The sequence below is a fragment of the Manacus candei genome, unplaced genomic scaffold, assembly GCF_025592945.1.
Source record: "Manacus candei isolate 608988 ecotype Guabito, Panama unplaced genomic scaffold, ASM2559294v1 h1tg000049l, whole genome shotgun sequence".
Classification (NCBI taxonomy): domain Eukaryota; kingdom Metazoa; phylum Chordata; class Aves; order Passeriformes; family Pipridae; genus Manacus; species Manacus candei.
In genome coordinates, this window is record NW_026138097.1 from 2037952 (window position 1) to 2064080 (window position 26129).

The 26129-nt window shown below is 37.0% G+C and overlaps 1 protein-coding gene across 6 annotated transcripts in view; it reads right to left on the reverse strand.

The window, feature by feature from the left end:
- SUGCT (succinyl-CoA:glutarate-CoA transferase) overlaps positions 1-26129 on the reverse strand; it is a 312501-nt gene that overhangs the window by 257372 nt on the left and 29000 nt on the right. For 5 of the 6 annotated variants that reach the window (XM_051798764.1, XM_051798763.1, XM_051798768.1 and 2 more), the window contains 2 exons: positions 16816-16907; positions 8965-9108 (listed from right to left, as the gene is read on the reverse strand). In XM_051798764.1, coding sequence (XP_051654724.1) covers positions 8965-9108; positions 16816-16907 — 236 coding nt within the window. The remainder of the gene's footprint in view (positions 1-8964; positions 9109-16815; positions 16908-26129) is intronic. The other variant, XM_051798766.1, reaches the window with a different exon arrangement.

Genomic DNA, 26129 nt, shown 5'->3' on the forward strand with positions numbered 1-26129 from the left:
CAACTTTGACCATAAACTTCTACAGTTATTTCCTTAAGTTTTTAAGTCTCTGAAAAAAGAATATATATCCACTGAAATATAATGCTCAGCTTTACAAAGTCTACGCAAAATGCAACTTACAAAAAGTTTATTCTGTTACATTTTATACAGTTTTTTAAAACCATAACACATTTTCTTATATTATTTCTTAATTATAACCTTTACCAATGAGAACCTATGCATATAATACATATTACAACTTAACAGGGTTTTAATTCTATGCAATGATATCTGGTTGTATTTCATTGACTGTTTAAAAAATAGCACAGATCAAGTTCTCAGAGTGGCTTCTATTCATGCAAAGAACTGCAAGCAGACTTACAAAGCATAGACCAGTTTGAGTTGTGGGAGGTGCACCCAGGTAGAGAAACTCCTTCGCTTAGTAACAGAGCTCCGAGAGGAGGTGAGTAAATTGAGGAGTATGAGGAACTGAGAGAGAGAGAGAGAGAGAGAGAGGGAGAGAGAGAGAGAGAGAGAGAAACAGGCCCCACAGCAGACAGGACTTATGACAGAGATTTCCCTGTCCTCTCTCCATATCACTGAAGCATGTCCAGATAAGAGCAATGGAGCTGACGAAGGGTCTTATAAGCTTATGAAGTCTTATAAGGAGTAACCAAGGGAGCTGTTTTTTTTTTTCAGCCTGGAGAAAAGCAGGCTTGAGGGGGACCTTATCACTCTCTACAACTACCTGAGAAGAGGCTATAACCAGGTGGGGGTCAGTCTCTTCTCCCAGGCAACAAGTGATAGCACAAGACGAAATGGCCTCTAAACCAAGGAGGTTTAGATTAGATAACATGAAAAATTTCTTCACTGAAAGGGCTCTTGGGCATTGAAATAGGCTGCCCAGGGAAGTCACCATATCTGGAAGTATTTAAAAGATGTGGCACTTAGGGGCATGGTTTAGCAGTGGACTTGGCAGTGCTGGGTTAACAGCTGGACTTGAGGATCTTAAATCTCTTTTCCAACCTAAATGATTCTTTTCTATTCTAAAAAATGTAGCCATATTTGACAGCTGAGAATGGAAACAGGAAAGCATAAAAATGCAATGCACACAGGTTTTGCCCACATAAAGTTTAATTACCTGTGAAGACAAGCATCAGAATAAATATAGCAATTTTTCTTCTTGTTTGCAAAGGGTAGTATCCAGAGGCTCCAAATTGGATGCTACATACATTTTGTGAAGGATTATTTTCTTTAATCAGAAGTGGAAAGCTGTCAACCTCCAAAAGAAGCTGTATTGAGATACTTTTCACTTTTGATCTTATCATTAGGAACAGGGCCATTTACAATGAAAATATGCATACACCTAACTATTTACAACACTTCTTTTTGTCTCCACATTTATCAGTGTGAACACTTTCACAGTAAAAAGAATCTTAAGTAGTTTATCTACTCCTGACAATGTAATTTTGATCTTAGAACAGATATAAACATAAAATATAATAGTAATTTCAACAGCTTGTGCTGCAGCAGTATAAAGAGGTAGATTTCTAGATTTTTAATTTGATACGTAAGGAGGCACGTACAGAAACAAGCTATGTCTATTTGGTTGTGTGAGAAATGTTCAAATATTCCACCCTTATTATCACAGCCAAATCTCCTGTTCATTACAGTAATTTTCTCAGCAGAACAATGGCATTATTTCTAACACTGAAAGATCTCCGGTCACTGCCCATTAAGTACTTGGGTTCTAATGCACTACAGGGATGACGGAAGAAACAAATCATGCAACGGAACAAAATGTTTTAAATAGTATGCTTTGCAATGTGCAAGAATGTATTTCTGTGCCTCTGCAGCGTTAATGAATGCCCATAATGACTTTTTGAGCATTTTAATGCTGTTTGCAATGCAGATGTGGTTCATCTACTGAGCTGTTAAACAGAATGCAAGTCAGAGAAATGTGGTCCAAAGTTCTATTTGACTTGAGTATTACCAATGAGTCTGGAGTGGAAGACATGGCACTTCTGCATGATAATGCTTTTTGAACAGTGGCAACAAATTTGTAAGTGATACCCTGAAGAAGGAAGTTACTCTTTAATTAATCAAAAAAAATATTGTAGTACGACAAAAAACCAAAATGTTTTATTACAGAGTAAGCTTGAATAAAAATAACTTCACATATGTTTATCAGAGAAATATAGTACTACAAATATTCATTCCAAGCAAGTCAAAGCATTTTTACAAATAACTGAACTTTGACTAGACACGCACAAGTCTATAGGCCCTGATGGGATCCATCCCAGAGAAATGAGGGAACTGGTGAAAGAACTTGCAAAACCACTTTCAATCATGTACCAGCAGCCCTGGTTAACTGAAGAAGTTCCAGTTGACTGGAAATTAGTAAACGTAACATCCATCTACAAGAAGGGTCAGAAGGGTGATCTGGGGAACTACAGGCCTGTCAGCCTAACCTTGGTTCCGGGCAAGGTCATGGAAGAGCTCATCCTAAGAGCCGATACACGGCACATGCAGGACAACCAGGTGATCAAGCCCAGCCAACGTGGATTTACAAAAGGCAAGTCCCATTTGATCAACCTGATCTCCTTCTATGACAAAGTGACCTGCTTAGTAGATGAGGGAAAGGCTGTGGATGTAGTCTTTCTAAATTTCACTACAGCATTTGACGCCATCTCCCACAGCATCTTCCTAGCAAAACTGGCTGCTCGTGGTTTGGATGGGTGGACTCTTCAATGGGTAAAAAACTGGCTGGATTGTCTGGGCCTGGAGAGTGGTGGTGAATGGAGCTAAATACAGTTGGTGGCTTGTTATTAGCGGTCTTCCCCAGGGCTCAGTACTGGGGCCAATCTTGTTTAATATCTTTATTGATGATCTGGACATGGGAGTTGAGTGCAATCTCAGTAAATTTGCAGACAAAACTAAGTTGGATGGGAGTGTTGATCTGTTCAGGTGTAGGAAAGTTCTACAGAGAGACCTGGACAGACTCAACAGTGGGCTAAGGACTGAGGTTCAATAAGGCAAAGTGTTGGGTCCTGCACTTGGGTTGCAGCAATCCCATGCAATGATACAGGCTTGGGGAAGAGTGGTTTGAGAGCTGCTCATCAGAAAGGGACTTGAGGGTGCTGGTTAACAGCCGGCTCAATGTGAACCAGTGGTGTGACCAGGTATTCCAATGGCATCCTGGCCTGTACGAAGATAGTGTAGCCAGCAGGACTAGGGAAGTTATCATCCCCCTGTACTCGGCACTGGTGAGGCCACAGCTCAAGTACTGAGTTCAGTTCTGGGCCCCTCACTCTAAAAAGGACATTGAGGTGCTGGAGCATGTCCAGTGAAGGGCAACAAGGCTCATGAAAGGACTAGAGAATAAAGTTTCTGAAGTAATCAAACCAAGCAGTATGAAAACTTAGCTAGCATTCCATTAGCATAACCCAAAATGCCATACTTGTTAAGGTTTACTAGATTTCCAGAGGTTCAACAGCACATAACAACCAGTTATCTTCCTAACTTAAAATTTTCCATTACGTAAAATTGAAATCTCTTCCATCAAGGTAAAACATTTTACTTGCTATTTATCTTAACAAATAACACATAATGTGTTAAAAGGTTCTATCCAAATTTGACCAACTTATAGAATGACTTCTAAAAAGTTCTATGAGTTTAGAGGGATAGGTGAGCTCTTGGGGTACACTTGCTTAAATCATTCCCCTTTCTTTTCAACTACCCAGGTTATCCTCCTCCTAATACTCAGAACAATTCCTGATCTGCTGGTAATAAACATCTTGATTCCATTTCCAAGACTACACCCTTATTTAAAGGTCATCTAAATAATAAACTCATTAAAAGAAATGTCCTTCTTTGTCTTCAAACTCTCTCCCCTATCCACCCCAGACAGCCACTTTTATTTTCTTTTAGTAATAAAGGGGTGTATTTTTTCCATCTCCTTCCTAGTCCTTCTCTAATTGATGACAGAGGCAGATCAACATACAAGATGAAGCTGCAACTCATTCAATCTCATACCAGAACAATGGTAGTGAACACAAAAAGACAGAGAATTTACTGTCAGGTAGCAGCTAAAGAAGAAATACCCTTGCACTTTGAATACGTACTCTGTTTACAGACTAAAGAAAGCAACTAAATAAAGCCAAGATCAAGTTGGAGTATATTCTACCAATGACTGTGTAACTAATCATTAGAAATCGTAACACACATACCACAGAGGCCAATATTAAATTGAGTTACTGTCATGTTAGTATAGTCTTCTGGTCTATTCAATCAAATACTGGCTGCTTAAAACCCAGAGGGATAAGTTCTGTTCTTAGTTACACTGATGTCCTCAGTGGAAATTATTAAGAATTGTGGCCAAGAAAAGAGTTTACAGCACAGTAGATGTTTAAAGAAATGTTCGTATTAATTCAGATTTTATTCCAGTACCAGAGCTATACAGTGAAAAAGATGACATCTCCATATAGCACATACTCAATTTTTTATTATGATGGAGATTAAGAATACAATGTTTTGCAAAGATGACATTTTATAACCTTGTAAAAACCCACTTACTCAAACCATACCCAAAACAAGACAACTCTGTTACAGTCCTCCTAGTTGGCCTCCAAAGTCAACAGAAGCAATGACCTCTTAAAAAGAAGATTTTCTTTCTGTATTCAGTCAACTCACGACTGTTAGCAAGCAGAGAACAAGATACAGTCAAGAACCTGAGTAGTATTTAAGTTCCAAGATTGATATTCGTCATACAACTTACTGCTCAGGGATTCTGTGATGCCATACATGTCCTACAGGAAGTATGTAATTGTTCCCAGTTTTACCCATACCCAATAATTTGTAAAAGACATGCCTTGAAAGCCCTGAATAGACAGCACTAAAAGCACCTTAAATAGATAAGCCTTAAACACAGTGATCTCAAGAAAATGTGATGCAGAAACAAAAACTAATAGCTTCTAAACCTCATCATTACCTGAGTAAACTCACTGTCAAATTAAGCACAGAGATGGAATATAGAAAACAATGTATACCAATTTTCTAGGTTTTCTTAGGGTCACTTCGAAATTTTAAGAAGATTAAGAGTTTACTATGGCAAATACAAACTAAAACATAGTAATTAGAAGCAGAGAAGTGCCTGATGAACAATCATATAATACAAAGAATATTAACGACATTATCCTGTCTGTGGAATCTGGGAAAAAATACACTTCAAAATTGCAGAAATGTTAAATGTAAAATACTTCTTGCAGATTTTCAATCCAAAAGAAACCCACTTATTACAGTATTTGTTGAAGCCTGGTTGTAATTAAATAAGGAAGGATATTAAAACTTCCAAGAGATTTTTTTAAGCCACAACAGAAGAAAAGGCACAATTGCATAATTGGAACCAAATCCAAAACCCACTTCCTTCTTATTTACTAGTATCATCTAAAGGACACTATTTAAATGCTGAAAGGTCAGGAGCTGACAACTATGAATCATCTAAAAGTCAAAAATTTCAAAGGAATTGTACAACATGGGTTAAAAGTTTATAGATGAGAGATATAGAAAGTTAGTGCTCACTGCAAAACCACATCCTAGGAGTCACTGTATCTCTTGTCAACAAAATCATAGAATCCTATTTTGTTATGGGAAAAGAAATCCTCTTGGGTAGCAATAAGTGTTTGCTACACAGAATTTGAAAGAAAGACGTCTTTTTTAAGATATTAAAAATAATATATCTTCAGAGAACAGGATTTCACTTGATAATTTGGTGCTGCACAGACCAGTTAAATACAAAACTAACTTGCCAGTCAGTGGGATATTTTTTTAAAAAGCTTCAGATCATTTTCATTGGCAGTTGAATTCAGCTCAATGCTCTTTGTCATTTGCATATCTGTGCAGGAAATTAGTATCAAAAGCATTTTCCAGCCCTACCCTCTGGGAAAAAAAAAAATCCTCTTGCAATCCTATAAGGCATGCAGAAAAGTGATAGCACAGATATAGATGGGCATGTACATGCTAGGTTTTTTTGCTATAAAATAAACCATGCAGTTTTCACGATTTTCTAATTATTTGAGTGCCTTAATTCCTGGGTTTTTTTTTTCCTTTCTGACATAATCAAAGACATCAACACTGACCAATGAAGACATATGTATTGGCCAGCTTCACGATTCTCAGTTCAAAACAAAGGGTTGGACAAAAGATGCAAGTACACTCCTATGTTAGCTCAGTGCATGAAATGCTGGCAAAACCAAAAAGTTTCATAAAAGTCCCTGCTTTTGCAACAATATTAATAGGAGGATGGTTCAGTAATGCTTTTGTTTTACACACAGAAAATTCCTTTTTTCTTATTAAAAAATATTACACTTCAATGAAATTCATTCTGAAGGAAAAGTTATCATGATACATCTCTTTGACCTCTAGATCCCATCATTAATCAATGACAACAAGAATCTAACAAACTAAAAGTCTACAACTTTAAGTTCCTTATAGTTTTGGCAGCATCCATGAGAAACTTCTAAAGGTCATTCTTTTTAAACATTCATCACATGAGGAAGAACTACTTTTAGGTATCTTCGCTTGGATGTAAAACCCTAATCCCTGTGAAAGCATGGATCTTATCACAGTAATTGTCTAACTTTCCTTTAAAAAACCCATTACCATGAGAAGTCCTGTAAGAGCAATTTTATTATTTACTTATTTAATTTTCAGATTTGTGCTACTGTTATTAAACTCATCCTTAAATACTTACAAATAACCACCAGTCTTGCAAAAAGAAAGAAAATTAACCAGAAAAACTAGATGTTCTCTCTGAGGGAGGCTCAGCAGTCAGCTACATTTTACTTCATTCATTTTAACACATTTTTTTAATAGAATTGATCACATGGGTTTATTTTTGGTACTCTAGCACCTCATCTACAAACACTTCTTCCAATTGAATATATGTTCTCACTGCAGTCTTGGGCCAACACCCTAAAATTAATTTGGACCTAAGTAACAGGATTATCTAAAACAAAAGCACCATTTTCTGAATAACATTTTATACCCATACACTATTCCAAAATACCAACTTATTTGAGTTTAATTTATCCAACACTGAAGTAAATAAAACCACTTATTTTTCAATGAGAATGTGCATGTATGGAATTACCTGTTAATAACTTTTAGACAACTATAATTTGGTAACAAGCATGAAACGACTTAATGTTTGAAAATATCAAAAAACTACTAAACTTTCCCTTCACCATTTAGTACTTTTTCAGCTAAGCTAAGCATATAGAAGACAAACACCACCTCACATGCTTTGTTCACTAACATTTATCCAGGTCTTCAATCCCTTTCCTATGTATCCCAGTGAGTGGCCTAAAGGACAATGTGTAGAAGTTCAGACAGAAATTCTGCAATATAAGAACACTTTTGTGCAGAGTTAAATCTATCCTAACCAAGAAAAAAGATTCTAAAGACAAATGAGGTACCAAGCTGAAATACAAGAGCTACAGCAAAACCTAACTTCAACTCTTTTTACTTTCAGCATTTGATAAAATATCTAATAAAAATCAAGAAAGTTTCATTTTAAAAAAAAAAGCCAAAAACAGTGGAATAAGAAATTAAAAAAACAAACAAACAAAACACAAACAAACAAACAAAACCAAAATACATTAATAAAAAATAACAGAAACCCTTTTAATAAAATTAGAAATGAAAAAGATCAAGGACAAGCTGCCATAATATGGAACACTACAATATCTTAAAAATAAAATCCCCTAACTATTAAAAGGTATTTAACATACATTTAAAATATTTTTCTAAACTGCTTATTACACTTTTCAAATGCAGACACACTATTTACAAATATATTTACGTATAATTAAATTCAGTCCTTACAAACATTTGTTCTGAAACAAATGAAAATTTCTTTGTTGATTTAAGCAAGGGCTTCCCCTCCTTTCCAGATCTGATTTTGGAAGGTATTTAGACAAGAGCACTAGGCTCTAAAACAAGAGGAACCTCAATCATTAGTCTCAATCACTATTATTATACAATGATATAGATGGGAAGGAACATTTGGAGATCATCTTGTCCAACCTCCTGCTCACACCTGGCCCACCTGCACAATGGGCACTGTCATCTCTCAACTGTACTGACAGATACAATGTGAAGAAAAATACAACTGAATAAAGATGAAAAAAATGGAGCACTGTAGTAGCTTTGATTAGAACTTCATATAATTTTGATGCACATTTTAAAACATAAACAAAAATTCCTCTGCAAAATATACCCGTTTGGTACCAGTAAGTACCTACATCAGCAAGACAACATATCATCCAATCACATGCAGCTCATACCAACATCACTTTCTTTTTACAAATTATAAATCATTGCACCATTGGTGCTTAAGTGTTCAAAGAAAATTTAAAGTTCTCATTATTTGTAGTATATGGTATATCTTTCATGATCAAAACAATTTTGTCTTCAATACATCTAGAAAAAATGCTGCATCTTCAAGTTTACTTTATTCTTTAATTCCCGGAGCCAAAAGGCAGACGTCCTGGACTACATTACTTTGAAACTTAGGTGATACTTGATTACTCTGGGTGATTTTGCTCAAGTTATTCAGCCACTCTGATACTAACACTGCCCAGTGCCAAGGCCCCAAAACCAGTTTCACCACTTATACTTGTCTTACCTCAAATCACCTACTACAACTGTTAAAATCTCAGAGATATTATAAACCTTGATTAACCTGTGTTTTCCAAGAACATGTAAAAAGTGAAAGCCAAACTTAATGCAACAGTAACTATAACCATGTCATATAAAATGGTCACTACCAGAGTGGCAGAATAAGGAAACTATCACTAATGCCACTACTGTCATTATTATTTGTCATCATTAGCTGTAGTAACTAATGCATATTAATTTGTGTCCAAATGGTAGATTTAGGTTCAAACATAAGGAAACAAAAGGAAATTTTTTTAAAACTCCTACCTGAGTTGACAAGAGATTGCAGTCAATGTGCAGCCCTTTTCCAGTCTTATACCTCTGAAGTAAACCAGCCATAATTGCTCCATATGTATACAGCCCAGTAGCAAGATCTGTCATTGCTACTCCCATTTTAACTGGCTCCCCATCCTAAAGAAAAAAACACCCCGAAACAAAATGAGATAAACAAAACAATAGACAAAACAAAACAAACCAAAAAAAAAAGGAAGAAAACAAGCAGAAACAATACAACTGTGCAGGGCTATGATCTTATTGGCATCACAGAGACATGGTGGGATGACTCCTATGACTGGAGTGTTGGAATGGAAGGATATCAGCTCGTTAGGAAGGACAGGCAGAGGAGATAAGGACACGGTGTTGCCCTCTACATAAATGACCAGTTGGAGCGCATGGAGTTCCACCTGGGGATGGATCAAAAGCTGATGGAGAGCACAGGGAGGGCAGCTACAGGTGACATTACAATGCTGCTACAGGCTGCTCATCCAAGAGGACAGTGTGAATGAGGCCCTCTACAGAGAGACAACAGTGGCCTCACATTCACAAGCCCTGGTCCTCATAGGAGATTTCAACCATCCTCGACTTGTTGGAAAGACAACACTGTAGACCCAGACACTGTAGGAAAAGAGCAGGTTCAAGACAACCTAAGGAACCTGAACATGGACAAGTCTATTGGACCTTATGACATACATCAGATGTAGGTCCTGAGGGAGCTGGCAGTGGAAGTGGCTAAGCCACTCATGGTAGCCCAGTGAAGTTCCCACTAACTGGAAAAGGGGAAACATAACGCCCATTTCTAACAAGAGAAAGAAGACGACCCAGGGAATTACAGGCCCATCAGTCTCATCTTTATATCCAGCAGGATTATGGAGCAAATCCTCCTGAAAGCTATGTTAAGGTACATGGAAAGTATGCAGGTGATTTGTGACAGGCAATATGGTTTCACTAAGGGCAAACTGTGCCTGACAAATTTAGTGGCCTTCTATGATGGGGTTACAGCAGTTGTAGATATGGGAAGAGCGACTGATGTCATCTTCCTGGACTTGTGCAGGTAACTAACCCACATGACATCCTGGTCTCTTAAACTAGAGAGACATGACCTTGATGGATGGACCACTTGGTGGATAAGAAATTGGCTGGATGGTTGCACTCAAAGAGTTGCAGTCAATGCCAGAAATCAGTATCTTTGAGTGAACTGAAGTATAAGAACCACCACTGAAAACTAGATATTCTTACAGCAGGTACACAGAACTGTCACTTTATGATGTTGCATACCGCAAATTGTGAATGATTTGTTATGTAACTTTTTGTCCCTAATAACATAATGCTTCAACTTACCAGTGCAAAAAGAAAAGAGATAATGTTAGACACAAGAGAAGCCAGTGAAGACCAAATTTTGCCATGCCCAGAAGCCAAAGGCTAAAACAGTTTCCAGGGTGTGCTGACACAGGTGCCTATCTGTTTGAAAGGTAGAACCATATTGCTTCATTGTTCTCACTCCCTTTTTCTCCCTTCTCTTCTGTCCCTCCCCCAGTCAAAGGTCAGTGTTGTATTTTCCAGTATACACACTTCAGGCTTCTAGTAAGAAAAAAAGAACAACTTTTTGTTTAGACATGTAAACATTACACATGTAAAGACAGGCAAATTCCTGACCTTCTGACTGAAATCACTGAAAAGTTGTTGGTTCAAATATTCTTTTTCAGTATGTCGTCCCTTTTCTGGCATCAAGGGAAGAATCTTCATTTTACTGTTTCAGAACTGCGTTACTGTGTTTCAGAACTTCTGTAATCATTGGCATGAAACACAACCCTTCTGCAATCAATGGTAAAATGAACTTCTAATTTCAGTCCAGTTAGGCTTTTATCAAAAGATCTTAAAAGTGCTTCTTCTGAGACATTCTACCATTTCCTATTCTGAAAAGTTTGATGTCAGGTGATCAGGTTCTGACAGCAGTTCCCTGTTTTGAAGTATTTTTTTTTAATTTTCAAGTTTTGAAGAAAAATAGAAGTGCAAAGCTAATGGGACTGTTCCAGACTTTTAGCTCCCCCATAAACCCATCATAAGACAACTCAAAATCAGTATAATTGATAAATAATAACTGCTTGTGAAGTACCCATAAATGTATTTAAACTAATGTAGCATAAGTTCAATAAAATTTAATTTACAGAATTATTTTAATTAGCCATATCTAAACTTCTAAGTGTAATTATTGTAATAGTAATCTTGTAATCAAGATTGCAAGAGTAACTGATAATTATTAAAATTATTTTTAAAAGAGTGTCTTGACTTCATGTAAGACAATTAATCTTCACCATCTTTTTTCTTTTGCACTCCAACAGGATTTACATAAATCTGCTGTCAAGTCATATATAAGTTACAATATTTTTCTTAAAATAATTTTATTGTATTATTAATTGCATTAATAGAGCAATTTTGAAATGAAAGGCAGTAGGACAATATTTCCTATGTAAGGTGGAAAAGGTTGCTATTTTATTCATATCATGGAAGTGACTAAAAATTATAAAATCTGTATCAAATATGACAAAGTTAAAAAAAAATCTGAATTACTCTCATTCAAACTGCAGTAAGGATTAGTCTGGGGCTATCTATAGCCTAGATATCTATAGATTGATATGTAAACCACACAACATTAAAGTGAACACTGCTTTAGGAAGTACTACTTTATTGAAGAACCTCTTATTTCTTCCTTCTCCGCACTCTACACCAAGCCACTTCACCTTCCCAGTAGAAAAGACAACTCAAAGGTTCCAGCCATTTACTACTCTCATTGTACCCAGCTCTGGGGGAAAACAGGTAAGAAAGTTGTTCTGTTTTATATGTGTGCAAAGGCCTACTGAAAAAACTAATTAGCACTGGAATGTTTTTGATCTGCAGAGCTATCACTAAGAAATAAAATGCAAAAAAGAAAACAAACCTAAAAATGTTTCCCCTCTATTATCTGCTGCAAGATCTCAGTCTGTTAAATTGTTCTTTCTTCATTACAGTAATTTCATTACATTCACTGAGTTGAGAAAAAAATCAAAAATACTTTAGATTTTGCAAACACATGTGCAGCAACATTCTTAGTTTGAAAACACTTTTTATCATTTTCAAAGTGTCATTAATTTCACCCTTGAATGAGAAAACTACACTTTGAAGATCCGGAAATCAGGACTATTCCAATAGGTTATTACATATGAATTTGCTTGATTCCCACACACCTTCCTCATCAAGTACTAAACTACCTACTGTTTAAAAGCAAACACTTTATTTGCCTCAGTAAAAAGTTCACTTTTATTTCTAAAATACTTTCATGATTTCCCTTTACCGAACACTCCTGCAAACTACTAGCACTATACTGTTATTGTTATTTTTAACGTTAGCTTTACTTTACCCTAACACTTCACAACCTATAATTTTGAACAAGTCCACACAATTTCTAACCTTCTTTGGTCTTTCCTACCAAGGTTCATGACTAGCTGCCATTTTTCTCCGCTTAATCAGCTTTAATCAGCTCCTGTACCATAAAACAGCCTCTTGGTGGTAGGATGCTTAGCTGTAAGTACTGTGAAACAAATTCATTCAGGTTTTCATCTCTGTCCTGCAGAAGAAGGGAAATGAAGCTGCTTTACATGAAGGATAAAGCTCCACACACACAGAAATACTTTCCTATAGACAGAGTTTCTGACAGCACAGCAGTCCTTTTATGTAGCTAACTTTACTTCAGTCACATGAACAAAGTAAGGACCTATACAGTATCTTTGATTCAAGGAAATTACTCAAAAGTAACAAACACCGCCACCTCTCTCAGCCAAAAGTGGTGTTACTGTTCTGGTAGAAAGATGAAATATAGCCCTAGTCAGGGAGAAGTGCCTCAAGCAAAGAAAGCTGCATCAAGGCTCAAAGACTGGGTTGAACCCTAATTAGGTGCAGCACCAGGACATGCCCTTTTCTCATTTGAAAAGAAAAAGATTCACACCAGTAGAGTAGACCTTTTCTTACATCACTGTGCTTTACTTACCACTGTGCTCAATCTTATGACCAGTTTACACTTTTATACCTAATTTTTGCTGCTTGCTAAATTCCTTAAATTTGTCAGCATATTCTGGCCCAGAGATAGCCACAACATGTTTTGGAAGCTTCCTTTCCTGAATCTTTTTTTTGCTCTTTGACATATTTTCTATTCCCAAACTTACAACAATAATATAAAAATCATCCATTAAAAATGAAAATTGTTTTGAAATTACCTTCTTAATAAAAGCATTCTAAGTCCAGTAGTCTTTACAGATGTGACAGAGTTGCTGGAGCTAATATGAACCAGCAATGGTTGTATTTTTCAACAGCTCTGAGCTATATACCAGGTATACTCCTTTGTTATAGTTTGTTCGAATTTAAGCTGAAAAATGGTCTCTCTGGATTGTAGATCCCAATCATGTCTTGCTGTCTGATATTCAGTAAAACAAAAATATTTCTTCAGCAGGAAAGAATGCACCACCATAAAGATACTTTGAATATTGAAAACTCCATGTAATAATCAACTTGGAGATGCAAGGGGATTTGTATTCAAATTGGGCTTTATTTAATTAATTTCAATTTATTGCCTTAATGAGTCATAGAAATGTTCATCAAAAGAATATTCATCTGGCACTGATATATCTGAATATATTAAGTAAAAAGTTTCTGTTCCTCAAATATGAAACTTGAATGTGGTGTTTAACTAGGATATATCTATAAATTTTTTTATCCAGGACAATAAAAGTGTCATCAGGGCAAACTTTGTCCTTTAGCACATTTTAATTTATGTAAAGAAAACCTGAATGTGGTCTGAAGCAACTACTTTCATTCAAAAAGGGTTTGTGTTACCGATTTATACAAAACAGATTCCCCTCATAAACACCCTAGAATTTCAAATTTCATAGGTGTCATACATTTCTAATACAGAAGTAATCAAGCACGTGTGTAAGAGCTGGAATTCCGTGTCTATTTCTGTACATGAACACATAACTTAAAGATAGTATTCTACCGTGTTTGGTTTTGTACAACCAGCAAAAACCACACTAGCACAAATGCATCTGTTTGTGCCTGTAACTTCACAATATTCCAGAAGTTATAGCTTGATTTCCAGGTTCAGAATATGCTCAGAAGCATTTCAAACCTATTACCATTAAGTGATATCAGTAACTTCTATTTCCAGGCAGGAAAAGGTAAAACATGCCATTGACTTCTTTTTTTTATGCAGGAATATGTATTTCTATTGGATCTATACATTTTTAAAAAGTCAGATACAGGACAAAAGTTTAGTATCCTATTATTAAAATGCTTTGTGAGGAGCTGTGAATATGTATACCTCAATAGTAAGCACTTCAGTCATGTATGCAGATATTTTGTTGCTCCTGCTCAAATTCATTATAATTTGTCTGTAGCATAAGTTGATGCCTCTAAAACCATCCTGCAAGCACATTCAATGGTTTGTTTACCAAAGTTTCCACAGAGCACTGTTGTACTGATGATGTTATGCTGAATTCTCTATAGCTATTGCAATGCAATACAAAACCAACACTGTCTGTTATAACTTTTCCTTTTCCAGTTTATAAGAGTGGTCTTTTTTATTTTATTTAAGAAAAAAATCGTTTACTAGGGTATGCTTCAAATGAACATATTACCTTTAGTATATAAATTCCATGTTATCTGGTCAACAAATAATTTAAGCTTTATTTTAAAAAGCACCATACAAGAGTGAGTAAGATTCTTTTTTCTTCTTTATTTTGGCCACTTTTCTACATGCTGACTGAAACAAGGTTTTCTGCTTTTGTTCAGAGTTAGTTTTGTGGAATTTTAAACATAACTCAGTCACATGAATATAAATGTAAGAAAAACATGGAAGATTTTACTTTTCTCTTTCAAAGTAACTTTCAAAGAAGTATACAATATGATTTTAAAGCCACTTGAGTAAATTTTCACAACATCAACAAAAGCCACATTTGCTTCTTTGGAGTCATTGACTACTTGAGTCTTTGAAAGAAAACTGTCCCTCTATACATCAAAAAATGGTTTTGAGAAACTGAGGAAATACTGTATGAACAACTTCAAATAAAGAAAAATAAGAAGTAAGTTTTAGCATGTTTATTTTAATCATGCAAAAGAGTGACTAAGTTTGAATGAATTACTAAAAGGCCCCAGTGAACAGACAAAGCTGTTACTGACAATGATTAAATAATTCCTATGACTACATTGCCTCAAGTCTTGGTGAGGTGATGTGAACATCTGGTTTTCCAGTGTAGATCTTAATACAATCTTTTAATAAAATCCATCATCTTCATAATGGCCACCAAGGACTATTACTCTCATAATAGAACTTACATGCAATTACTCAGTATAACAGTTGTATTTTCTGTCATTCCCATATCATTGAAAAGCTTTACAAGAATCCTATGTTTTTCAATTTTTCAACATCCTTTCCTTTATTTGTGTTGCACTAACAGCATTTGCTCATTCTATTAGCTTATACTCCCTTTTAATTTTGTTTGGTATATTTTGAAATGTGCATGAAGTTTCTGGCATTGTACTGGAAGTATTAATCTCCACCCTGCAAACAATGGTCCAGATGTAAAATTTACTTACACTACAGTTACTGTGATCAGTCATTGCTCAGTGTATATGCGCCTTACACATTTGAAGGGAAGTAAGAGCCATAAGGACTGCACTCATGTCTTCTCGTGTTCTGAGATGGGGCATCCTATAAGTATGTACCAATAACATGGCAGAAATGGACAAACAGTTTCAGGACACTAGGCACAAGATGTTTCAGCTCATTCAGTCAAACAATGCTTGATTTTTATTCTTTTTTTCCTAATAGAAAGGACAACTCTGGTAACAATAATTGCCACAAGCACAGAGTTCTGATGTTTGCCATTATTCTCAGCAGAAAACAAGTCTATTTGGCAGACTATCAACCCTGCAGTAGAGCTGAGTCCAAATCATGTGTGGTTAGCTTTGAACAACCTACTCAAACACGAGTATTTGACACTAAGTAGAGAAACTTTATGCACTCCTTGTTTATCTAGGGCATGCAAGTTCATAGAGATCTGCCCTACTGCTTCCAGAGTATCAGGAGCACCACCACAGAACACTTTGTAGCATTTACAATGCACAGAACAGACTTGTAACACCACCTTACTTGAGAAGTGACATTTGGAGGCCACATTCCTTGCATCTGTAGGTGATTCAAGACAGCATAAGAAAATGCTTATTTGGCCACCATTTCTCTGAGGTGAAGACACACATTTTATGTATCCCTAGAATCCAGATACTAAACTACCTCTGTCACGCTTCCTGCACTACTGCAACTACCAAAGATCAGTGGGATTAGCAGCACATAAAGCTTTCCAGAACCACTAATGGCATCTCTCTGCTTATTTCCAGGCAGAATGATTGAAAAAACTTTTTGTCAGAGTTATCTACATAGCTTCACAGTTCCCTCTTTTAAAGAGGGAATATCAATATTCAAGCATCAGTGAGATTTCACATATGGTTCCATCATCCAGGCATCAACATGTCTATTACAGCTCTTGAAGTGACAACAAGTGGCCACTAACAGGTTAGCATACATCGTCAATTTATTCCCTGGAGATCTAGGGTTTTTCTTTTTTTCTTTCATTTTCTGTTTCTGGGACATTAGCTTTGGAAGCCTGGAGTGAGATATCTTTCATTCCCAGAGGTGAGACCTCTTGGAGGGCTTGTATAACAGATGTGTTAGCATAGGCTAACTTGTTCCATGCAGCAAACAGTTTTGGTACGTGGCACAGAGATTGTATTAAATTTGCAGGTTGAGTATCATACCTCATGCCCTGTGATATGCATGAGACCAGAAACAGCAGCGGCAATGGAGTCATATCCACCTCTCTGAACCACTGGACCAGTCTGACCATAACCTAAAATAGAAACAGAACAATTGGTAACTCAGTCAAGGACAAGTACAACATAAACTATTTCTTCTCAGCTTTTGTTCGCAAGTTGTCCAGATTGTACAACCAGTGAATGCTATTGTATTCTATTTATTCCTGCATATTTTTAAGAGTAAGCAGTTGGATTTATCCTCTGTGGGTTGATGACATGTTTGATCTTAATTCTAGACAGACTCTTGTCTCTGCTATGTTTCATTCACTTTGGATAGAATTACTCTTTTAATTTGCTGGGTCAGCTGAGGTCGAACTCAGATGTCATTTTAGAGGCTCTATGGTATCTCTACAGGCCTCCAATTGGTGTCCAACAGAGCCCATGTTGCCTGTGTTTTATCTCCACTCTAACATAAGGATACCTTGAATACCACAAATGATACTGAAATCATGACATTATGGTGTGGAACACATGAATTGTTCCCCCCTTATTTCTGTTACTTTATTCCACATCTACACAGAGCTACCTTCAAAACAGAACACTGTTTACAAGAGATGGCAAGGCTGGCCCTTTAGCAAGTACACACAATCTGTTTGCCAGGAGTTAGCAACAATGAAATGCAAAATACCAAAAATTTTTACAGAACTACATAAGTAGAGTTTTGTTCACCTGTAGAATTAACTTAAAACTAACAGCTGTAGCCAGAAGGATGTTCTCTTGCTTTTCTCTGCTATACTCACCATGTTCTTCTAACAACAATCACAAAATCTTCCAGTTGAGGAAGTCTTGTACAAGCAACTGAGGAGGTCACTCGAACCAGTGACCACCACCACAGAGGGTAAAGTCAACAGAGAAAGAGTAACATTTGATTGATGGTTTCCATTAGTTCTAATAATGGCAGAGCCCTCAAAAATCAGATTTAAGCATCTGTCCTCCTCAAAGAGGTAGCAGATTCAAACACTATTCTCATGCTTTCATTTCCCTTTTCAGATATTTCCAGGAGAAATCCCTTGGTCACAGGAGTAGTTAAGAGATATTTGTCACAGACAAGATTCCTGGTTTGGCTGATAGTTTTAAGGCAACATTTCTGTATTATTCTTAGCTGTGAGGACAATATTAATACTACATTATACCAACATATACTGCAAGATAAAAATTTCTGAGTCTTCTAGATTCCTTTTCATTATTCTCCTGGAATCTTCTCAATATACAGGCAGTCTGTTCAGCAGACATGACTGTCTAAAGATCGGCTTTGTTGACTACAGCAGACAATTAAAAAGCATTTTTCATTGGGATAATCTTCTTCAGTTCGTCCACTTGGGCAAATGCTGTTATGTACAAAATTCATAAATGGCTTCTAATGTACAGTGCAAGGGAATTATGATCACTTTAAACTGGAGTTAAAGCACTTTGTTACTTCAATTTACATATCACACCAATTCAAACAATATCCACTAACCATACGGATTTCCCTATTACACCACAAACTATCTCAATTACTTGATATTTTTCTGGGGACATGAGATCCACATTGCGCAAAGCTGGGGAGGAACTCCACTTCTACACTCAGTGTCGCCAGGAGTATCAGAATATTACAGTCAACCCACTGACTTTGTCAATGCAGCCTCAAAACAAACATTTGGAAGAAAGAATTCAACACTTTCCTTATGATCAAATCTGATTCTTATTGACGTCCTTACTCATAAGAGAGAGAAGAAAAAACCTACCAGTTTACCCAGTTTTATTCAAAATCATGTCTCTGACAACAGCTGACTCCGAGACCCCAAAGAGAACTTGCGACATTTCCTTTCATATTTACACCCATAAGTTTACAGCAAAGAACAGTGTATTCATTTTCAAACATAAGAGGACTAGCAAATAAAATACAGTGGATCCACCCAAAAATGCTCCGAAGGGCTCTAACTAGGCATATACCATTATCTCACTGGAATGAACTGTAGAATTAAAACCAGTTAAGTGTGTGGGGCCACTTCAAAAACAAAATCTTGCTCAATAAAAATTACTCAAAACAACTTTAATTGAATAGTGAAAAGCATATTGAAGCAAGTGAGAAATTACGTACTGGCCTCAATTATTAGCAAAGAAAAGACATCTCAACACATCTGCTCACACAAATGTTTTCATAAACAGAAAACAACTGAAAATTAAACGTAGTATGTAGACAGAACAACTATACAATGCTTTGCAATGCTCTTCTGGAAAGGACAAATATCCATCCCTCAAACACTGAATTCAGGAAAGGTAACAGGCAATAAGTTATGCATTTTTCTAGGGGGGTTTTCAAATTTTTTTAAGTCCTTTCCACTACAACACCCTGGTTTCAAAATGAAAGGTATTATTTAATGGCTTTCTGGTTAAAATTAGAGGTTCTAAGGAGTGTTTAATTAGTTTTCACAGGTCACAATAGATTAAAAAGAAAAAAAAGGCATAATTCTGATTCGATCTAAATTCTGAATGGACAAAGTTAGTGTGGGGACAAAATCTGTTTTCACTGGAAATAGTTTACCCCAGGAACTATGGACATACAAACGCATATGGGAAAAGGCAGCCATTTACTTGTAGGAGTTAAGTGAAAAATGGCTATTGCCCAAAATGAAAGATCGCATTATCCAGACAAAAATCAAAGGCTGAACATTATTATTCTGGTAAACTACACAGGTCAATGGAGTAAGACAGTCCAGAAGCTTCAGAAATAACTATGAACACAAATACAAAAAGCTTGAAGGAGAGCCCAAAATTACATTCAGAAAAATTTCAGCCTGGTACACAGATTTTACCATAACTGTAATGTATACACATACCTGTGCATATATATGTGTACATATACATAAATATATAAAATAACTTCTTAAAGATATAAAAATATCACCTGAAGTTTATGCTTGTTCAAATATCCTATGTTCACTCATACTTGAATTCAGCATGAAAAGAATAGATTTGCAATTCCACCCTTAACCCTAAATAAAGGTTCCTGTTTAGTAAAACACAGTTAGTGTCTTAGAGTTTAGATAAAATGAAAAATACTTTAGGCTAAAAAGATAATCCCAGTTGGATATAGAGAGAATGGATTTAACAGTAATGGTCTCAGAAGGCAAGACAAAGGAAATTATTACACTCCCCTCTAGTGAAGCTTAACACCTTAGGCTACAGTCAATATTTAAATAGTCTTTAACAGTAGAGAATTTATTTTAGTTCCTTAAGTGCAGTGAATATATTTTTATTTTAGGGAATATATTTCAGAGGAGAGACAAAAGAATTTGAAATTAATAAAACTGAGTGTTTTCTAAATCATTTCAGCTGCATAGGTAGCTGCCTAGGTGCTGAATCTCATATAAAGTTTAGATTTGTATAAAACAGAATCTGCAAGGAGCAAGAGAAAGTTGCACCATGCTAAATCCCTATTCAACTCCCAGAATCCCTATTCTACACCTTGCACTAGGAAGGTACGATTTATTCTGATAACTGCCACATCTTCATGTGCCTAGATCTCAAAATTGTTGCAGTATGAGCTGGTTTTCTCTACTGCAAGATGTAGATCAGTTTCACAATCAAACTGGGTACAAGACAACAATCGCCAGTGAGATCTCCAAGTGCTTCCTAAAAATTGTCATTGTCAAAGCACTATTCAATCTGTATAGCAAGCTCTTGAAACTACCATAAACATAGACGTTCACAGACTCACTGAATGGGGAAGGTTGGAAGGGACCACAGAGGGTCATCGGGTCCGACCTCCCTGCTCCAGCAGGGCCGTCCTAGAGCACATTGAACAAGATTGAATTCCGGTCAGTTCTCGGGTATCTCAAGTGAGGGAGACTCGAGTGAGGGAGACTGCACAACCCCACTGGCTAATCTGTTCCACTGTGCTGTCACCCACAGAGTAAAGCAGTTCTTCCTCATGTTCAGGTGGAATTTCCTGTGCATCAGTTTCTGCCCATTGCCTCTTGTCCTATTGCTTGGCACCACTGAGCAGAGCCTGACTCCATCCTCTGACACCTCCCTTCAGATACTTACAGACATTGATAAGAGTCCCCTCTCAGTTGTCTCTTCAAGGTTGAACAGGTCCAGTTCCATCAGTCTCTCCTCATAAGAGAGATGCTCCAGTCCCCTAAAGATCTTTGTCACCTTCCACTGGACTTGCTCCAGGAGCTCCATGTCTCTCTTATACTGAGGAGCCCAGACTGGACACAGCACTCCAGGCGAAGCCTCACCAGGACTGAGCAGAGCGGCAGGATCACCCCCCTCAACATGCTGGCAATGCTCCTCCTAATGCACCCCAGGATACCACTGGCCTTCTTGGCCACAACGGCACATTGTAGGCTCACGGACAGCTTGTTGTCCACCAGGACTCCAAGGTCCTTCTCTGCAGAGCTGCTTTCCAGCAGGTCAGCCCCCAGCCTGTACTTTGTATTTGCCTTTGTTGAATTTCAGACAATTCTTTGCCTGTCTCTCCAACCTGACAAGGTCCTTCTGAAGAGCTGCACAGCGTTCAGCCACTCTTCCCAGCTTTGTGTCATCAGTGAACTTGCTGAGGCATCTGTCCCTTCATCCAAGTCATTGATAAGTAAGTTAAGCAATACTGGGCTCAGTAACGAACCCTGTGGTACACCACCAAGGTTACAGATCTCCAATTAGACCCTGTGCCACTGATTATGACTACTAAAGGGTTATTTGCTTATTCAGCATAGTGACTTACACCTAAATCTTTCTCTCCCTGTCCTGACCCTGCAGCCAAGTCTATCTTCTACATAAGAAAGTATACCTTTACTGTTTGAAGCTTTTTGTGAACAAGCAATATTAGCTGGGTATGAGACAAATATGAAAGAACAGGCACTGTCTACTTTGTATCAGTTAAAAGGGAAACATGGGTCTTTATGGGAGACACTTACAAAGCAAATGACATAGCCTTCTACCAGCAATCCTGTATTCCTCACAATTTCCACCAGCAATCTTGTACCCTTAGCTCAGACAAGAATGGAGAAAGGGACTTTACTGGCTCTATTTAGCATCCCCTGTTTTTCAGGACTTTCCACGTAGTTAAAGACAATTTTGCCACGAAAATTTTGAAAGAATTTTCTTAAACCAAGGTCTCCACCATCTCTCTTAGTTAGTCTGCAGTGTAACATACAGTGTAAGAATATTCAAAACGGGGCATCCTTAACTGAACATAAAAATATGATGTCTCTCTGGTCCTGTATTTATTTGTTCAATATTTGGATAAATATGACAATTAATGTTTTATAAAATAAGATGGCTAATATGGAATACTGAAGCTCACAGCTGTTCTAAAAAGCCTCCAGGTTTTTGATGGCCAAATCTTTGGTATAGAGCAACAAGAGAAGACTTAAGGTGTCTAAAAATATTTATCTAGCAAAACTGAAAGATAATAATGTCAAGATAAACAGGAAATTATAATAGTACTAAGATCCTCATCACTAGCTGGGCATCATTACAGAAGTAACTTTATGCAAGACACTAATTGCAGCTGATTGAAAATTCATTTGGTAAAACGAATTGAAGTATAGAGATTTCCTGTAAATATTGGCAATATATCCACATTCCAATTAAATCTAAGAGTCTGACTGTTACTATTATCCAAGTAAATTACACTGGTATTCATACATCACAAGTCCCGACAAAGGGAAGGACTGAAAGTATTTCTTTCCCCCAGACTTCTGAGAGACATATATTTAAAAAAAAAAAAACAAACATTCTTCAACAGGAAATAAATCTAAGCTACTTCTCTAGGGTTGGTGTGACATTCCTGCCTGATGAAAGGGGGCCAATTAGTCTGAAATACAGAAGTCACCTCTGACACCACAAAGCTTATAGTTCTGTGCTTAGTGTGCAGGTGTCATGTGATGGTACTCAAGGTTTGGAACATAGCACAGGAGAAATAATATTTGCAGGTATCATATGGGACAAAAGTTTGGAGGAAAAATAATATGTCCTAACAATCTCCTGCTAGTTTATCTGCTTTAAAATGGTCAATATATTTATCACATGAGAGACATACTTTGCTTTGGAATCCACCCTAAGAGAGACAAAAATAAATACTATGAAGTAAGAAAGGTCAGGTTGAAGATTAGGAAAAATGTAATAATGCTAAAAGTTGTTAGACTGCACAAAAGCGTTATTAGTCAAGCTGCCAAATGCTCAAAAATGTCACACTAAATTTAAAAATGCTAGGAGGAAAAAAAAAAACCAACCAAAAAAAAACCACCAAAAAACTCTGCTAGAAAAACAGACTAGTGTGTCTTTCCAGGTTTAGCTTTGTAGTACCATACGAGCTTTCTAGAGCAAGCAGCAGTCACAAGTATTGAGGCCATGTTGCTGAGAACACAGCTGCGCTGGGCAGGGCACGTCTCAAGGATGAAGGACCACCGCCTCCCTAAGATCCTGCTTTATGATGAACTTGCCACTGGCTGCTGCAAGAAAGGAGCCCCAAAGAAAAGATACAAGGACTCCCTGAAACAACATCTCAGCCTTGGCCATATTGATCACCATAACTGGTCTACTCTGGCCTCAAATCGGGAGGTCTGGAGACACACCATCTATAACGCTGCTGATGCTTTTGAGAAAGCACGCAGGATCACTCTCGAGGAGAAAAGACAACGCAGAAAGAACCGTGTCTTGCAGAATATACCACCTAAGGAGTCTTTCTGCTGTGCCTTTTGCAACCAGACGTGTCTATCTCGTATTGGCCTTTTCAGCCACCAGTGCGCCTGTAACAAACGTGGGTAAAGCCCTCCCCAAATCTTCATTTGCGAAGCCTAGCCGTGAATGACCATACGAGCTACAATATAGCTTTATTTCATTTTTTGCCAGATGACAGTGGGATTTTTTGATACATTTATAGCAGACATTCAACATAAATTTTAAGGAGACAAACCAAATAAAGAACTTTGTCCCAGACAAAGTTTCATGTGTCTGTAGATCCTATGCTATTCCAAGATGTGTACAGAACACACATTTGGACACCCCAATTCCTTGCTTAGGAGTTACTGATCATATGATGACAGAATTCCTAGTGTGTATAAAAACAATTTATTTCAGCTAGGAACGGCCTGAAAGTATCTGGGATAAACAGGCAGTAATGTGTTGCAATATCATCACTTTATGGACAATCACCCTAAAACCACATTTTTATGTAGGTTAGTTTAGATTCATTTGGGATATTTAAAAAGGTTAATGAAAATGCTTCTACATTTCTCAGGTTGTTGTGCATTTGATTTGTATTTCATGAAACTTTGCACTTAACCTGGGGCAGTGGGTCACAAACAGTTTGCACCTTTCACAAAACAACTCAGAAAGAAGTAAATCTCTCAAAATTACTAAAAGCACATAAACTGGAAAGGGGACAAAAACCTATTCAATACCTGAAATTACTACTCTCACTTCAATAAAGTATGCTTACAAGCTAATGATGGCCCTGTAATTAAATGCTACAGGGTAGTCTGAATATGATTTTCTGTGTCATAAAAAGAAAGGTCAGCATTTCTCATTATGACCTGTGTCCAAAATATTTGTATCACATGCTAGAGAAAACCAAAAGCCATAATTTCTGTCCTTCTTCTTGATTTGATAGCATGATAAAACTTTATAAGACCAAATATAAAACACATTGTACTAAAAGGAGAGGAAAAACCAACACAGAGACACGCTGTCAACACAGACCAGTTCCCTGTAGCTCAATTCCCACATGTCAAATGACATTACAAAGTCAAGTTTTATAGAATATTCTGAGCAAAACATAGAAAAATATGTTCAACATAGGCATTTCTACAAATAGGGACTAAACATTGTCACAAATTCAATCCAGATAGATGGTTATCCCTGCTGAATAACAAATTAATGAGAAACACCTTTTGGCTTGTTCTATTGCCAAAGGAAAGTATTCAATTAAAGAGAGCTTACATCTTTACTTCATAAAGATTAATGAAACAAGCAGAAGAACATAAGCAATTCTCTGTGATGACAAAAGCCAAAATCTAACAGATGCATTATATGAAACTTTGCAATGCCAGAGCTGCCAAGTGCATTAGCAAAACGAGTAACGACTTTTGGAAAATGCTTGCCATGTGTTGTTCAGAAAGAAAGGAAGTACAACTTCCTGGGTAGGCAGGCTTAGAGGAGATGAGAACAGATAGGAGAAAGGTGAAGTCAGAACAAACTGCCAAGAGAGATGAAAGGATGCTAAAAAAAAAGTAAGTCTTAAGTCAGCAAGCATAAAATCTGATCAATCTGATAAAAGCATTTCATTTCATAATTGATGACTGCAAATGTGTACAATATTTATTGCTTTTACACATGTTGATTTAGACATTCTAACCCCATATTTCAAACAAAATCAGGTGTTACATGTTGGAAGGCAAAGATAAAATAAAATTGTTAAATCAAATGCAAAGCTTTCTGCTAATATTTAGCTACTGAAAGACTAGAAGGGGACAAACAACAGCCTCTCCAGTTGTCCAACTCTGTTCCATTTTCATGCAATTTTGGGTACCCAGCCTCACACAATTCCTCTAAGGGCACCAACCAAACTTCTGGGATGCAGCCGCAAACCATTTCAAACAACACAAGCCTGGTTTTCAACAGGCTTTTAATCAGGCCTGCAAAATTCTGGGCCATATTTTCTAGCTTTTCAACATGCCACATATAAGTTATAAGAAGTTCCCTCCATCACCTAAACTGTAATTACCCATGCTGCTATGACTCTCTTTGCTAAGTCAGCTACAGTTTAACTTGTCACTGTCTGAATTTCAAGGCAGAAGCAGCTTCCCAATCTAAGTGGGGTCAGTCTTCTACATTATCTCAGAAATCAAATGCATCACAGGGACCATTTTCTGAAAACATAATTTCAATTAAAAGCTTTTAGATAACACTCAGGTTAGGTATTCAGAGTTCATTCCTCACCTTAAAGGAGGCTGATAGACACCCAAATTCCCCATCATTGTTTTGGGCTTGCACAACATTCCTAGTTGCACACTCTTAATTGTAACAAATCACTCCTTGTACCCTGCTTGGTACAGATAAAGCCGATCTTATGACTCCAAATACTTACATTGTAAATGCTAATTTTAAAATAATGAAGTCAATTACTCCCAGCAGTGTAGCAATGGCATACCCCCAGAACATCCAGGTTGCAAAACTTGCACAGAAACTCTAAATACTGAGACAAACTGTCTGTACTAACCTCACCTACTTTGCTAGGACTGCTCTACCCACCCACCTCCGCC